Source organism: Lissotriton vulgaris, chromosome 8 (genome assembly GCF_964263255.1).
Source record: "Lissotriton vulgaris chromosome 8, aLisVul1.2, whole genome shotgun sequence".
Lineage (NCBI taxonomy): Eukaryota > Metazoa > Chordata > Amphibia > Caudata > Salamandridae > Lissotriton > Lissotriton vulgaris.
This window is the reverse complement of record NC_141696.1, coordinates 686,085,244-686,103,165: the sequence shown is the minus strand read 5'-3', so window position 1 is coordinate 686,103,165 and position 17,922 is coordinate 686,085,244. Positions and strand designations below refer to the sequence as shown.

General features: G+C 42.2%; 1 protein-coding gene across 1 annotated transcript in view; it reads left to right on the top strand.

The window, feature by feature from the left end:
* Positions 1 to 17,922, top strand: part of PHEX (phosphate regulating endopeptidase X-linked) — a 1,438,972-nt gene that overhangs the window by 84,896 nt on the left and 1,336,154 nt on the right. Inside the window, exon 2 of the mRNA XM_086934549.1 lies at positions 15,455 to 15,520. Coding sequence (XP_086790675.1) covers positions 15,455 to 15,520 — 66 coding nt within the window. The remainder of the gene's footprint in view (positions 1 to 15,454; positions 15,521 to 17,922) is intronic.

The following is a 17,922-nucleotide window of genomic DNA, read 5'->3' as shown; positions in this document are numbered from 1 at the left end:
TCCACCTTTAACCTGGGAGAAACATTCTCTGATTTGGTTATGGCCCTATACCGTTCACCTTCCGCGCGCATTGCTATAAATGGTTCACTCTCTGACCCCTTTCCCTTGGAACAAGGGACAAGACAGGGCTGCCCCCTCTCCCCCTCACTTTTCCTCCTGGCAATGGAGCCCCTAATTGCACATATAAAAAAAATGAAAACATCAAAGGTGTGAAATTCGGAGATAAGTGCGTCAAACTTGCCGCCTATGCGGACGATATCCTGATTGTAACGGAATCACCAGAATCTTCCATCACTGCACTAATGACCACCATAGATAATTACTCTTCCCATTCAGGATACAAACTCAACCGGGATAAATCTGAGGTCAAACCACTCAATATTTTAACCACCAAAGAGGTGCTGGGGGACTCAGGGCTATGTTGGCAACCAGAGTTTGTGAAATACCTAGGTATCGAGTTTGGTGACTCCCTCATGGAGACCCTCCATCGAAATGAAAAAATCACTTTGAATAAAATCAAGACGCAACTAGAGGGGTGGTCCCCCCGTTTCATCACTTGGTGGGGTAGGGTGGAAACCATCAAGATGATGATTTCACCTCTAGTTAATTACCTCATATCTATGCTCCCACTAACCCTCACACCAGACTTCTATCACAAACTAGACATGGCCATCTCTAATTTCCTATGGAAAGGGAAAAGGGCAAGAATCAGCATAAAAAAACTTCTATTAGACAAATCAACGGGAGGGGTCAATCTGCCAGACTTTAAAAGGTATGAGACCGCATTCCTAGCCAAGCAAGGAGCCTACTGGCTCACTCCCTCACCTGAATATACCCCAGTGTGGCTAGAAATTGAGGAGGAAATTCTAGACGGTATCTCCCCTAGCGCGGCCCTCTCATATAACCTGAACAAGCTGACCCACTCTAAATCGATATTTCATAACACAAAATCTGCTCTCCTAAAGTTTGATAAGATCCTAGAAAACAGCATCCGGGGCTCACGCTGGGAATCTCTTTGGGACAACCGTAACATTCTGTACAAGGGCAAACCCATGCACAACAGGACATGGATCAAAAAAGGCATACTGTTCCCACACCAGTTGTACGCGGGGGCATATCCTATTCCCTTCAGGGACCTACAACTCAAATACGATCTTGCACCAATGGAATTCTATAACTTCCTAAACGTTAAAGCGGCTTTGTCCAAAACCAAACTCTCCCCGACACCACCCTCACTACCGACATACCTTGCCAGACTAAACAGACTAGGACACCAGGTCTCCTTTCTCTATAAACTCAGCCGTCCCCAACAATCTGACCTTACTGCCCCAATTACACAATTCTGGAATAATCTTTCATCCAGGCCAATCACAGACTCAGATTGGACCAACGCATGGTTATCATGCACAAGACACAAAATCAACCCTAAACTATCACAGACAAAATACTGGCTCTTACATAAAGCCTTCTGGACCCCTGCGCGATTGTTTGCACACAACCTATCCCCAGATGCCTTTTGCTGGAATTGCAAACGCGCGGAGGGTGACTTATCACACATAATCCTAGAATGCGACTGCGTGGCGCAATTCTGGGAGAGGATATTCGAATCGATCTCAAAGTTATTCCACATCTCACCAGTAAAAGAGCTCCCTTACCTAGTTTTCGGGTTCACCCAAGACCCTTCCCTTGATGCAGATGATAGGGCATTACTTGACCTCCTCCTCTCGGCGGCGGTTAAAACAGTCCTCAGCAACTGGAAGGATACCAGCAAGGCCAACTACGCAGGGTGGCTGAATTGGATAATCAGCTTACGTGGAGCAGACAATATTGCACTCCTTCAGTCACCGTGGCGCCCTCCCACGAGAAAACTATGGTTGACTCTTGACAACTACTTCACGTCAAGTAAGCCACCTTAGATTGGACCATACACCATCCACGTCCCACCAACATATGCTCCCCGTCCGCCTTCATTGCACTATCAGCTACCGTAGATAATTGTCTTTAACGAATGAGTACAATGCTGTTAAAATACATTGTCTGTCGCTGAATTGTTGTTGAGTATGTGATACGTGCTCTGCTGTTCTAGGCTAAATGTCAGCCAGGTGCTTTTGTACTGTCATTTACTGTGATATATTGTAGCGTACAGTAATTTTGATTTGTTAACTTGTGACTCATATTACGCTAATGGATTTGCTTTTTATATGTCTATGCTGAAACAACCAATAAAAAACTTTTGAAATTAAAAAAAAAAAAAAAAACTATCGCCCGAAATCACATTTCTTTGTCTGCTCCTAGCCATCCCCTCACCACCACTTCCTGCTGGTCAATTTAACTCCATCTCCCCTAAAGCATAGTTTAATGTGAGCGTGTTTAGCTTCGGCGCCTTGCTATGCCTTCCCCACCCATCACTGCTTGTAAGGTGGCTGTTCTGTGTTTAAAAAAAAGAAAGGCGCTGCTCTTCAAACGCTTCAGCAGGTCTTTAAAGACCATTAGCATATTTACATGCCTTTGTTAACTGATTACCAAAGCTTAGTTTTTTATGGTTCCAGTACCCCCTGGGCCCTGGAACCATAAAAAAACGAACCTTTGGTAATCAGTTAACAAAGGCATGTAAATATGCTAATGGTCTTTAAAGACCTGTGAAAAACTCGGGATGGAGATAAGACTCCAGACACTGCCCAGCCGAGGCCCCAGGAGCGCGAGCTGCACTGCAGCAGCCCGGGCTGAGACACAGGATGGGGGAGGAGGGGGGCTGAAGCCCTGGAGGCCAGGGCAGAAGTGACACTGTGAAGGCGTGACCCCCTTTGCATCGCTCCACGGCCCCCCTGGGGGTCGCGCCCCACAGTTTGAAGACCCCTGCTCTACAGGAAGAAGCAGAAAGAAATGGCTGTCAGCCTGAGCATGAAATAATAATTGTGTTATACGTGCAAGATAATCATCATGCACGGAGTGACTAAACACACCTGATGGCGAAGTAACGGTGATATCTATGTGCATTCATGCATTTTTCAAGGCCAAAATCGGTGGAAAACAAAATAGTGAAGATGAAAATATAAGTATCAAGACAAGCTGTGGTGTTGGTGTGAATTACAGCTGCTCATGGTACCGGTGCTCAAGAAATGTGTCCCGGAGATAATTTAAAAAAGAACTTGGTGGTCAGATTAACGGAAAAAATGAGTGTGATAGAAACCATCCTCCCAAGTATTAAACAAGCGTATGTGCTGCTACGAAAATTACTCACTGATACGATGCCTCTACGAGTCCGTAGACCTGTAAGTATACAAAGGTGCGCGCGAGTGATTAGCGCTGGGTAATCACTGTCGACAAATATGTTAAAGATGTCCTCGAGACGGGGTATTTACAGAGATGTGGTACAACTCCGCGTAGTTTTCCTCTGGTGAGTTAGCGTGTGGAACCCATTCGAGAGTGCTACGCTATGCCGGCGTGACGGCTATTATTAACACAGTGGATGGACTTAACCCGTAATAACGGGCGCCATCTTGGAATGGTAAAGTGCGGGTTAGTGTGGCTAAATAGAAAGGATAAAGGAAAATGTTGGTGAATAAGTACAGGGAGAGGGGGGGACCAATGGTTTGCGATGATTATACATAATACATGTGTAATAGAAAAAATGGAATGATGTGAAAGAGGTAATACATCTGATAAACAATACATGTAAAACTAAAAGCATACATTGAGCTGGGAAAAAAAATATCTGATAATACTGTTCTTGTGCTCAACAGTTCGATAGTAATCATAGATAACATAGTAATTCCATCCTATCATTCAACCCATGCAGTTGCATCGTCGCCATATAGCGGATCCAGTAGTTCTCGCGTTTAAGCAGTGTGTTTTTATTGTGTCTGGTGGGTTTGATCTGTTCCCTCAATCAAGTATTTCAATTGAGCCACTGTATGATTTTTCTCTAGAAAATGTGTTGCTAAAGTGCACTTGACGTTTTTTGTTCGAATGTTACTTTTGTGCTCCAGAATGCGTGTCCGAATCTTTCTCTCAGTGTGGCCTATGTAGCAGGAGCCACAGGGGCACTTCAGCATGTAGATTCTGTTTGAAGAGTTACATGTGGCATTGACTTTCAGTTTTACTTTGTGTCCTTTCATAGGGTGGTTGGTGTAATTTCCTGGTATGACGTTGTTGCAATTACTGCAGTTATAACATGGCAAAAGTCTCTTGTATGTTTGAGTTTCTGTATGGTCACTTGGTCTCGTAAGTATTTCTTTGAGGTTGCGTCCTCTGGTGTAGGCAAAGATGGGTGTTTGTGCAAAGATGTTCTGAAAATCTGGTTCTGTGCTAAGGAGTGGCCAAAGGTGTAAGATCATTTTTCGGAATTGATTGCTGGTAACGGTGTATTTGGACAAAACTACCATGCATGTGTTCTCAACTTTGGGTTTAATACGCAGCAATTCACTGCGGTTGGCCTTCTTGCAACGGGCTGCTGCCTTCTCCAAAATCTCCTGTGGGTAACCTCTTGCTTTCAATCTTTCCAATGTGAGCCTTTGTTGATTTTCACTCTCACAAAGGCTCACGTTGGAAACAACGTGACAGGCACCACGCAGTGCCTGCCACGTTGTGCATGCAAATGCAGGGGGGTATCATAGTGTGCACCCCCCAACACCCTGGGGGCCCACAACAGTCCCCCACATGCAGACACCGCATGCCTTTCCGCCATGGAAAGGCACAGCCCCGCCTGCATTATAATATGGATGGCGGTGTCTTGCAGACACTGCGACCATAGTACGTCCCTTTTCCGACCGGTCAACTCGTTGACCAGCCGAATAACAGCGGATGGTCTTCCTATCCACCACGGTACCCCTGCCATCATAATATGGCAGGGGGTAAATGGCATACGAGCGGTGTGTTATGGCGGGCGGATTGCCACCGCCGTTTGGGCAGTGGCTATCCACCCACCATACTAAGAGACCCCATAGTGTCCATGGTATACACACCGGTAATGCTCCGGAAGTGCGGCGGTCTGCTGAGCTGACATGATTATGCCTTCCTTGTAGACTTGCGCTCTCTTTTTAGACGATGACTTTTAATTAAATAACATGCTTGCAATCAAATAAACCAATGGGAGATAGTGTGCCAAATGAAAAAGTGCGAGAAACAAATAAAGGAGTGAACATGAACAAGAACCACAAAGAAGTGTGGAAGACAAGCATGAGCGGCCGTGAAAGTAAAAGCAACTGCACTATGTTTAATTTGTAACATGATCCACAATAAGGGAGGAATGCAGCTGGCAGCCTGCATGCCGCTGCTCGCTCCCAACAGCTGGAGGCCGTGGGAGTGAACATTTAGAGAAAAGGTAGGACATGCACCCGCCTTTGGCCAATTGTGTACTTTCATTTTTTAAAGCTATACGCAAAGGCCAATAGAATGTGTGGAAGTTGAAAAACCACACTGAAATGTTTCAGGGAAGTCTGGAGTGATTCCAAGAGGCCTCCCAATAGGGTAGCGAATGAGCGCTGCGCTAGGCTCGACCTAAAAAAGGACAATGGGAGTGGGGGTATCAGGTGGGCAGGAGAAGGGACAAATGGGAAAATGGGAAAACAAGCATGCAAAGGCCATCTGGGTGGGAGAAGCACAAGAGAGGGAGAGAAGTACATGGATGAAAGAGGGCAACACGTAGCTTGAGGTGGGAGAAAGAAACACACAAACAAGACAGAGCTGAGCAGAAAGGAGCAAAGCACAAGGATTAAAGAAAGCAACATTGAGTGAGGGAGAAATATAGGAGAAGCACAAGAGAGGGAGAAAAGTACATGGGTGAAAGAGGGCAACACGTAGCTCGAGGTGGGAGAAAGCAAAACAGAAGTGAGACTGAGCAGAGCAGAAAGGAGCAAAGCACAAGGATGAAAGAAAGCAACATTGAGTGAGGGAGAAATGTACAAAAGGTTGACAGCTGGAATATACATGTCCTTGTGGAGTTTGTAAGTAAAAAAAAAATAGTTCCAACAAATTGAGCAGTGGAAGGCACAAGCAAAGAGGATATGCTACAGGTGAGGGACAAACACAAGAAGGAAAAGGCAAGCCATCTAATAAGAAGCAAGCAACCAATGATCAGCAATGGACAGGCTTTAAGCATAGTGCGAGGCCTTGGTAAGCTGACAATTAGTCTTTTGCAACCACACTGGTTGTGCTGTATGGTAGTCTCAACCTAAAAACGGGGTATGGGTGGGTGGATAACTAAAATGGATGGAGGTACCCCAAGGATGACTTTTTAGAGAAGGAGAAACTAGCTCTCCTAGCCACATCTTACCTGGAAACCATCATGTTTGAGTTTCATATGAGGTATTTATGTTTTATGGTATTTTAGATGGAGTTGCTTGACAGTCTTTTAGTACCACTACTAACATGTGGGTATTGCTTTGTGAAGGATTATTCAATGTTGGGTGCCTGTTGTAAATTTGCAAGTTTAGTTGAGGGTTAGGGGTGCAGTACAGTTTGGGGGAGAGAAGCATGGAGTGGTGAAATTATTATTTGGTAGATTAGGTTTGTTGTGAGATGGGTATTAGAGGAGAATATATGGGTGGGCTTGTGTCGCGGTAAGGCTGGGGGGTGTCCCACGGAACATTGAGGGGTCAAAAAAGGTTAGTTGATGACTGTTGAGGAAGGTTAAATGTTTATTTGTATTTCTTGCATCCCATTGCTCTTGGCCTTTAAATCCTTTAGCATGGTGAGACCTTCCTCGCAAGTTATGTCATAGATAGTTGACTATTTGAATTCTGTTTGTGGTTTGCGATTTTTGCTTTGTGATAAAATCAGACGCCCTTGCTAAGATGGTTTGTTTAAATAGACACATGATATGATTAGTGTGGGTCATGTTTATATAGTGATGTTAAGGTAGGGATCTGTGAATGTCATGGAGAGACGTCTTCATCAGACCTCTGATTTTAAGATTGTTCAGGTGAGAGTTGCTGGCGATGAGAAGAAGTACACGGAATCCACTGAAGATAATATTGTTTGCTCTCATTTCTTTCAAGTGCTTCTTTCTTTTTGGTGCCTCTTCTTGTGTTTGGAAGTTTGGCCAAAGGGTAGGATTTATGGGGTGAGTTACTTTTGGTAGAGATACGACTGAACATTCTTCTCCTCAATATCTTTAGACAGATGGACATAAATAATTCACTCTTTGATAGAAGCTAGCAAGATTGACAATAAGGATTGAAATAAAGATAAACATAATTCTACATAAAATACACAAACGTACAAAACTTATTTCCTACATTGGAATCAGACATATATGCATATGTGGCATAACCTTAGAATGAGTAGCCCAAATGTATATCTACTTGCAAAGATTTACCCTCTAAAACCACTCACACATTACACACTCTTCCTATCCCCGGTGACTATTACTTTTTCATTATAGCTGATAAATTGTCAGGATGAATATTTCTCCATAAACGTCCATTCGTCCCGAGATTGCTCTGGACTGCTGGCAACAACAGATGTCATTCTTTCTATATGGTTCCTGACAGATTATGAAGCACTCGTCCGCAATGTATAACAAGACATCGATCATATACACCTGCATTTGTATTTGGATGTATAATGTTGCAGGGGTCCATGAGCAGGCCTCTGAGGGTACTCCCCATCACTGTGGTTTTTTAGGGGAAATAAGATTCGCAGTTGTCTGCAACATGACCTGACCTTATGCTAGTGTGTTGGGGGGCAGTTGATCACAGTAGTAAATGTGCTGAAGTGAAGGTGTTATGTTGGTAAGTAACCTGTTATTATATATTTATTTTTGTCACTGACCTTGGCTCTACTCTGTTGATGTTCTAGAGCTCTGGGTCCGTGCCTTGTTGTTCTGTGGGCAGTTGGAAGCTGGGTTGCATTACGGCTGGATGTCTTTTGGTGATGCTGTCATTTTACAATAAATCCTATGTCCAGCTTTACTTGGATTAGGCTCTTCTTGACAAGATTGGCGAGGACTGGGGATTACAGCATCACCGCACCAAACCTTTTGCGTGCGTTTTAATCATATGCTACTTTAGACATTTCCAATATAGATGCCTGTGAATGAATGAATGAATGAATTAATAATTTTTGTGTGGTTACTCAAAATCATTACATTAAAACCAAAGTACAAAGCTACAAAAGTTAGAAAAGGATCAGAGAAATCATCTTCTTTAAAACAAGTCTGTATACTCAAGATCTGGGTGCTTGTAAACAAAGAGGGTTAGAGTCTATTTTCTTGCGGAACGACATGCATCGGGTAAGGCTCTGGACGTTTAGCTCGTGATGGCCATCAACTTGGAACAAGTCTGTTGAATGAATTTGCCAAATGTGGCCATCTGTTTAACTGAGTTCAGTGTGTACAATTGATAGACCGCCTCCTTTGGGGTTCACGTCCCCAGTTGTAAGATGATGGGCCTGAGGTAGAGGCAACGGGCTGTGCGCAGGGCCGGGCAACAAAATAGGTGGTGGCTCAGGGACTCCCGTTTGTAGTTACAGAGCCTGCATTCCTTGTTCCCTAAGCCTGTTCGTTCAGTGGGATATAATTCTTTGAGGGGCAGGGGGTGTAATCTGAAGGCTAGAATTTTATATAGAGCTGGGCGGCCCACTGCCTGCGTAAGATGTTGTTTAGCGTTGTATGCCGTGTGTGGCAGGCTTTGGGTCTCATGGAAACCTCTTTTTGCCAGGGACTCCAAGTCCAGTGCACGAGAGCGAAGGACGACTTTTTTTTAAATTGCATTTTTAATAGCAGAATAGTTGGCTTGCTCAGAGCCCCAGTTCTCCGTGGCTAAGCTAAGGGAGTCCTTTGGCGCAGTGAGGGTCGCTGACCAAGGGTTCCCGGAAAAAGATTTTTAAGACTGCCTTCAGTGTTTTGTCGTGTGCCGCTGTTGTGATGTATAGGTGCCTGTACATCCTTAAGGTGTTTTGTGAACTTCTTTGGACATCCGCCGATTCTGGATTTTCTATGACCTTTCGATACATTGCTGCACATTTTAGACATTTTGGGGATTTTTTAATTTTAAATAACGCTCACCGCAACCGCTTGGAGCATCAAGACATGACTGGCATTCCACGAGTTCCGAGCAGCTGAAGTCTCTGAACTCCTGCGTACCTTGCGAAGCAGGAAATAGTGTTCTACGTTGCCTAGAGCGTATCGAACACTGACTTTCTTGTTTCATCTCTATGATCACGTACGCGCTGTACGTACGGTACATGCCGCCATTTTGTTTGCTAATAGTCTCTTAGCAACCATTGCTTCGGCTTTTCGGCGCACTGTGTTTATTTTACTTTCGAACATAATTAATTGCTTTCTTCTTCTACGGAACAGTCAAGCGGCATAGGTGAGCGGTTTTACATTGTTTATTATGCTTTGCTGATTTTAAAGAAGAAAAAGGAAATTGACAGTCACATCGTTTTCTTGCTGATTTTAAAGAAGAAAAAGGAAGTTGACAGTCACATTGTTTTCTTTATTATCTCTCTGAAAGTTGATTCAAGCAAATAATTTTTTTCTTCAACATTTTAACTACAACTTATCTCGTCCTCAGTGTTTCTGGCCTGCTGGTGGTACACCCTGTATGCAATGGCCTGAATGGAAGACATTTTCTCAACTACATTGAGACATTAGAAGCAAAGGGTAAAATGTCTGCAGCGGGAAAAAAAGGATTTTTCTTACATTCTGTTGGGCCTGAAGGTCTTAAAGCCTACAATCAAATGCCTAAAGTTAGCGGCAGCAGTGATCAAAATGTGTTTTCTGCTGCTATTGATGACTTTGACTGTTACTTTGTTCCTAAAGTATGCATTGGCATTCTCCATTATAATTTTTTTCAGAGAAAACAAAACGCAGATGAGTCAGTGGACAACCATGTGTTTGCTTTGAGAACACTCTCTCTGGATTGCCAATTTGGAGGTTTACAGGACGATTTGATTAGGGATCAGGTCGTTATGTATGTGAAAGATACTTCAGTTCAGGATAGACTGTGGGTGAACGGCGATTCGAAGTTAGAAGACATTCTTGCCATAGTTAGAAAGGCAGAAATGTCCTGAAGAAGTGCTAAAGAGGTCAAAATTTATAAGAACAACAAATCCAACTGTGTCGTAGCTAGGATTGAAAATGTTAAAGCTAAAAATAATTACAAAAAGAATACTACTACAAAAGGATACATTAATGATAGTAACAAGCCAAAGTGTTTTAGGTGTGATAGTAGTTCACATTTGACAAATTTCAAAGGTTTCCCTGCCATCAAATAAAGGTGTTCGGTTTGTGGTGTCATTGGACACATAGCTAAAGCGTGTAGAAAACACAATTATAAGAAAGTAAAGTGTGTTGATGATGGTGAGTCTGGTGAGAGTGACAATGACCATAAGGACAATGAATTTGAAAGATGTTACATGCTAAATATTAAGGAAGGTTCCTCTGTTATTTTGAACATTGCTAATAATGCCATAAAAAAGAAGCCCATTTGTGACATGATGATTGGTGGAGTGGAGATTCAGATTTATGCTGATTCTGGTTCTCCTTACTCTATAATCAATGAGAATGTATGGAAGTCAAAATTTGTTGACAAGCTTGGTTCCTTGTTGTATCCTGGTGATATTAATCCTTTAGGGTACTCAGGTAAAACAAATCGATATTATTGGATTTAGAGTTCTTGTTTTCAAATTTAAAGTCCGTGAATGTATTGCCAAGCTTTATGTTTCTAAACATAGACCTTCGGTTTTAGGATGGTTTGAACAAGGAAAAATTGACATTCTCAATCCTAATGGTCCGGAACCAGTAATGGTTGTTGGAGATTCAAGTCAGTGTGGTAGTACCATGCTTAATAAATTTCCAGAAGTATTTAAGGATTGTATAGGGAAGTTGTATAATTTTAAGCATAAAATTGTTCTAAAAGACAAGACTTGTCCCAAGATTTATAAAGCGAAAAATATTCCTATCATAGTAAGAGGTGAAGTACAAAAAGAACTTGACAAATTGGTAGAAAATGATATCATAGAGAGGATTGAATCCTCTGAATGGGTATCTCCCATTGTTGTAGCCTGGCGGTCCAATGGTAATATTAGATTATGGATTGATCTGCGCCACTTAAACAACAGTATTGTAGTCGACCAATTTCCCCTACCCCGCATTACTGAGATGTTGGCTTTAGTTGGTAAAGTGGAGGTGGAGAAGTGTGGCTCACTGGTTAGAGGAGGCAGACCTGGAAGCAAAGGTCAGCCCGGGACCAGGGTTCAATTCCCGGCTCGGCGGGGTCTTGAGTCCTAAAATGTCCATGGACTTGGCAATTCTCGCTTCGGTGCCCACTCGATTCACGGGTTCACACTCTGCGACTCTGGGCAATAGCTTGCTTAATCTCCACAACAGCCCCTCGCGGTGGGATGCCTGGCTTTCACCTTGCGGATACCCTGCCGGGGTTATCTCACAGGGGAATACCAGGACAGGTTCCCTAAGCAAGCGCTTAGAAACCGCTCGGTGATTTGCGCTGTATAAATTCCTGTACATTTACATTTACATAAAGCAAAAGTTTTTTCTTGTATTGACTTATCGTCAGCGTATCATCAAATTGTTTTAGATGAAAATAGTAAGAAATACACTGCATTCATTACACCTTTTGGGTGTTTTCAATTTAAGAGAATGCCGTTTGGGCTCACCTCTGCAGCTGCTCTATTTCAGCACATCATGCACAATAGTTTTGGTGTCTGTAAAAATGCAGTGTGTTTCCAAGATGACATGCTTGTGTTTGGAGACGAGAAGTCTGCCCATGATCAAACCTTAGAGGTGGTTCTTAGTAAACTTTCTGCTAATGGCCTTATGGTTAAACACTCTAAGTGTACATTTTGTGTCAACTCTGTTATGTACCTTGGGCATATGCTTTGTGAAGAGGGTATCAAATCCAAACCTGATCTCAAGGAGGCCATTCAACTTGCACCTTCACCAACTTCTAAAGATGATGTTAAGTCATTTTTGGGGTTAACTAAGTTTTATTCCAAATACATTCCCAATTTTTCTTGTAGAGTATTTAATATCAGACAGTTGTTGAAAAACAAGAATACATTTGTATGTGATGCTGAATGTGAAAAAGAATTTGTTAATGTGAAATCAGCCATTGGAAATGCTGCTGCTCTTAACAGTTTTGATCCTCATCTCTCTTACATTATTACTACTGATGCCAGTTCAAGAGGATTGGGAGCTGTCTTGGCCCAAAGAAATGAAAAGGGGGGTGAAGCTATAATTGCTTACGCTTCTAGAGCTTTATCTTCAACAGAGATGAAATACTCTACCATTGAAAGGGAAACCTTAGCTGTTGTATGGGCGTTGGAGCATTTTAGGGTTTTTGTTTGAGGAAAAGAGTGTGAAATCAGGTCTGACCAAAAACATTTGGTACGTTTGCTCACTACTGATGGTATGATTAAGGCATCAGCTAGAATTGCACGTATGTCCATGAGATTGCGGATTTTATCTATAAGATTGTGTATGTTCCTGTTCGAGATAATGTCACAGCAGATTTTCTATCTAGACTTCCATTACCTCTCAAAGAAAGCATTCAGAATTCCTTGGATGAATTTCATATTGCTCTTGTGCATGATATCATGATGGTGTGTTACCTATCAAAAGTGAAGATTGGAATTTTGAGTTTTCAAAAGACAAAGTGTTACAAGTTGTTCAGAAATATATAATTGAAGGCTGGCCCAATAAGAAAAAGCTTACTTCTGAATTGAAAAGTTAGTTTTTGGGAAGTAAGAAATGAGTTGTCTTTTTCTAATGACAACATTTGGAGAGGTGATAAAGCAGTTCCTCCTTCCGGTATGAGCGACATTGTGGTGAAACATGGTCATGAGAGTCACCATGGTATTATCAGGACTAAACAATCAGTCAAAAGACTGTTCTGGTGGCCTGGTCTGGATATTTTTGTTGAGCGCATTGTCAGGGACTGTTTTTATTGTGCTAATTCTGATAAATCTTTGAAGACTTTGAAACCTAATATGAATGGTCATGTTGTCCCTAATGGTCCTTGGGAATCTATTGCAATGGACATTATGGGTCCTATTGGTCCTTTGAACAAGTACATTATTGCTGCCAATGATTTATTTTCAAAGTGGCCTGTCATAAAAGTTGTAGATAGGGTCAATACTGACAATGTTTTACTTTTTCTTGATGAGGTTTTCACTGAGGAAGGCTTGTCTATTCGTGTGATTACTGATAACGGGGTACAATTTTTATCCAATAAGGCTAAAGAATACTTTCAGAAGACCGGTGTTGTACATTGTACCACTTCTTTGTATAATCCGAGTGGAAATGGTATTATAGAAAGATTCAATAGGGTTTTGAAAGGTGCAATACAAATGTTTGGTGTTGACGATGGAAAATGGGAGATTCAGGTAATGAAGACAGTGTGGAAGTACTCCAAACAATATGGCTGATCTTGCTCCTTTTGAAATCATGAGGGGTAGATTACCAAGACCCAAAATCAATCCATCTTGGTTAATTTCTTCTTCCAAATGTCAGGTTGATCTTGATAAGGTTTAGAAAAGAATGGAGAAAACTCATATTGTTAACAAACACAAATTTGATTTAAGAAGAGGTTCTAAATCTGATCCTATTGTACAAGTAGGTATGTTCGTAAAAGTTAAGAAACCATGGAAAGCACCAAAAGGTGAAAGTCAATTTATGGGTCCCTTTGTTGTAAAAGAAGTCTTGAAGAATGCTGTCAGACTTTCTAATGGGGAAGTTTGGAATTTAAACAAGATTGCTGCACTTAAAGGTAACAGGAAATTGTACAAAGAAGAACATGTTACTCTGAAAAAAATGTGATTTTACTGATGTTGCAGATGATAATCTTTTTGAGGTTAACAATAATAGTAATGGCTGTAACATTAATATAGAACATCATGACATGGCTGATGTACCTTCTATTTCTTTCAATTCTGATATTATTCAAGAAAATTAGAATTGTTTTGGTTCTAAACGGTTACGTAAAAAACCTGCATGGTTTTCAGACTTTATAACTTTGATTCAAAATAAATTATACTCATAATTTATTTATTTTTAGCTTTTTTTTTGGTTTAAGGGGGGAAGATGTGTTATGTTGGTAAGTAGCCTGTTATTATATATTAATTATTGGCACGGACCTCGGCTCTACTCTGTTGATGTTCTAGAGCTCTGGGTCCGCGCTGTGTTGTTCTGTGGGCAGTTGGAAGCTGGGTTGCGTTACAGCTGGATGTCTTTTGGTGATACTGTCATTTTAAAATAAATCCTGTTTCCATCTTTACTTGGATTCGGCTCTTCTTAACAGAGGGTCTTATTGGTGGTGTGAAGTTCTTGGGAGAGCATTTGTGTATAGAACTTTGATGCAAATGGTAATCGCAGTCTGGAGTGTGAGGGAGGATTTTATGATGAGTGTGTGGGAGAGCCTGGTGATACTTAAAGGGGAATAAAACGATAGGTCACGCCAAGACGTCTACAGTGATCTCTCTATCTTCCTCTTTTCTGAGATTTTTAAACAGTGCAGTCCCATAAAGAGGTTCACAGACACATGCTGTTTAGCTCCAATCTTCATTATTTCAACCTCAAATTTCAAGTGTATATGCAAAGTCTGCATGTTATGGTTTCTGTTTAGTATAACCACCAGGGTAGGACTAAGAGCCAAGAGCAGCCCTGGCACATTTTGTTGGACCAACCCCCTCACTGCTCAGTCAGTCTCAGGCTGCTCGGTTCGGCTGCGCTTAGGTTTGTATTTTCATTGTATTTCGCTGCTGTAATTAGTGTCCCGTCCAAACCTTTAATAAAGCTGCCCGAAAGGTGAACATCGCCCCAGTTAGGTAATAAAAATCGGCCCCGAGGCCTCCACCCACAGGGGAAACGCCCAATGTCCGTCATGGCCAGCCCAGCCCTGAGTATAACTCATGGGACCCTGCTGGAAAGCGGTAATTGGTGCATTAGATACATCGCTGGGTGTGGGGGCCAGTTGCATAAATAGGGCCCTCCATAAATAAAAAAGGGGCCAGCAAAACGTATTTTCTATTCTGAGTTGCTCTGGGACTAATAGGTAATTCGTTTTAGCCCAAAGGTCGCACAGATTTGTATGTCGCACTTCATCTGCAGAGCAACCCGCACGAACAATCTCAGCCGCTTTAAAAGGTTAAACGCTGCGGCATTCTACATCAATGCTGTCACATACAGAATCCATATGACTGTCCCCTGGATAAGGTTGCCATCATCCCTCCCCCACTTCCACATTTGGTACGCACTTCACTCATCTCAAATAGCTTGTCGAAGCCAGTAGTGCATTTCAGTCCATCACATTCCCCGGATGTACAGAAGCAGTGGAATGTATTTAGAAATATGCAGGCAATGAGCAAAGATTTGGTGCTGGGGTAAAACTAAACATCAGAGGGAACGTTTGCGAAATGTTGCTTTTATGACATCGTAAATGGTTCAGGCCTTAAGTGATATAAATGACCTGTTTGTTTTCTGTTTTTGCAGTGAGCCAAGGCTTCATAAACTTTAATTCGAAGCAATTATGCTTGACTCCAGAATGCATTGAAGCAGGTAAGCAAAGGCAATCTTTCTGCCACTGTGAGTTTAAGGATAAGTTCAGTTGGCTGATGCGTTTAACCCATGGTCCAGCGAATGCTGACGTTGTTCTTGAACATGAGTTTGAAATATGTCAGTGTGAGGGTATGCTGCATAATTCTTAAAGCAAAGGATTTACATGTATCTGTTGGAGAGGCTCTAAAGCCCTTAACACCGATTTTTTTTTAACGTGGTGTAATAGAGTCTCGCTCCATTTATATGCCATAATTACACGTTTTTCTGCAGCACCCACGCACACCGATTGCAGGACTTTTTCTTGGTCCAATAAAGCAAGCCATTCACACACATACACTAACCCATCTACATGCACAACGACTCACACCTCAATGCATTCCCAAGGGGCACACATACATCCACCATTCACAAGCACACGCACACACACACCCATTCACAGCACTCATTTAAAAAAAGACATACAATCATATGTATCTATTTACATGCACGCATATATTAAACGTTAAAAAACAGCAGAGGAGTACATTCTGATGCCAGCCAAGGGTCCAGGACCTGGGCAGGCACCTCTTGGGGAGTGGGACTCACTCCAGGGGAGGCCAGCAGGGCTCAAACAGGTCCAGTTGCAGCAGGTCAGCTGGGAACTTGCAGGGAGGGCTCGGAAGCTTTTTATGTTCCTTTAGCTCACACAGGTGGTCAGCCAGGTGACCCTTGGAGTTACTCTAGTTAGACTGGGATCAAGGCAAGCAGGCCCTGTCTTTCTTCTCAGACCGCAAGACAGTCCTTCAAGCGGTAGGGCAGTCCTTTAGCTGCGGGGCACTCCTTCTTCAGTAACTTTCACAGGTCCAGGAGTGTACTAAAGTCGCTCTGATGCCAGCCTTTGTGTGGGGGACTGCCTGTACAACCTTCAAATATTGTTATAGAAAGTGTTTCCCCCTTCCCCTGTCAAGGCTCCAATCTGTCTGAGGTAACAAAAGACAGGACTGGCCTGGTGTCAGATTCCTTTGTATGTGCAGGAGGCAAAGCCCTCTGAAGTGTAAGTTGAACTGGATATGGCTCCTCCAATTCATCATCCCAGGATGGCTGAGCCTGTCCACATCTTCCACACCTTAGTACCTTTTGTTTTACCTTCTGGATGCAATACACAAACCCCAAAAACAGAGCCATTCACAGTCCTGTGACCTAGGACATTGCCTGGAGGCACAATTGGTTAGGACAAAAAAATGACAGAATTCTAAAAGTGGCATTTTCAGAATTATAACTTAAAATCCAACTTTGCCATTAAAGAGGATTTTAATTTACAATGTATTTGAGTGTAAACACCATACCTCTGTCTGCTCCCAATCCAAAGTTATTACTTATTAATGTAATAAGGTAACCCAGTGTTAGTCAATCGGAGAGATAGGCCTTACAACAGTAAAAACACCTTAAGGAGTTTTCTACTGCCAGGACACGTAAAATGTATTTACATATGTCCCATATTTTAAATACAATGCACCCTGCCCTGTAAGCCTTTAGGGTCTACTCTTGGGGTGACACGTCAGTATTCAAAAGGAATGTTTAGGCCTGGCAAAAGGTTTATTTTGCCAGTTCAAATTAGCAGTTTAAAACTGCACTACAGGCTACAGTGGCTATCCTGAGACACGTTTTAAATGTCTACTTTAGTAGGTGGCACATTGTGTGCTGCAGGTCCACTGGTAGAAATTATTTAACAGCCCCTGTGTACATGTAGTAGCAGTTACTATGAACTTACAAGTAAATTTACTGTGCAAATTAGGTGTAGGTCAATTTTACCGTATTTGAAGGAGAGAGCGCAAGCACTTTAGCACTGGTTTGCGATGGTAAGGTACACAGAGTCCTAATGCCAACAAAAATTAATTCAGCAAAACAGAAGTGAAGGTGAAACGTTTGGAGAAATACCATGCCAAGGATGTCAGGTCTAACATGGTGCATTGGAACTCTAATTTGTTACAAGAGCATGCTCTCACATGTGATCTGGTGAGGTGACATACTTCAGAAACCACTATTCACAATAAAATATCTGTCAAAAAGGCTACTGTAATGATATCGATGTGCATAACAATAATCAACAACCTTCTGTGTTTCACAGTACAAACCAATCTTAAGACCTCACTATACATATTTCAAACCTAACCCCTTACGCCCCCACCCCTAAATAACTGCTCTTCAACATTCTACAAAAGTGCAACAGCATTTCCTTTCTCTAAATACCCTGCTTAATTCAGCTTAATAACATCCTTACATCTCTTGTTCCATGAACTCTGAACTCTTCCTACCATCCACCCCTCTTCCACTCCCTACACAGAACCATCCACCCAATAGCATAATCAGCTTCTGTTAAGTTCCAAAACAACCTATAAACCTGCCTGCCTCTATTCTTTACC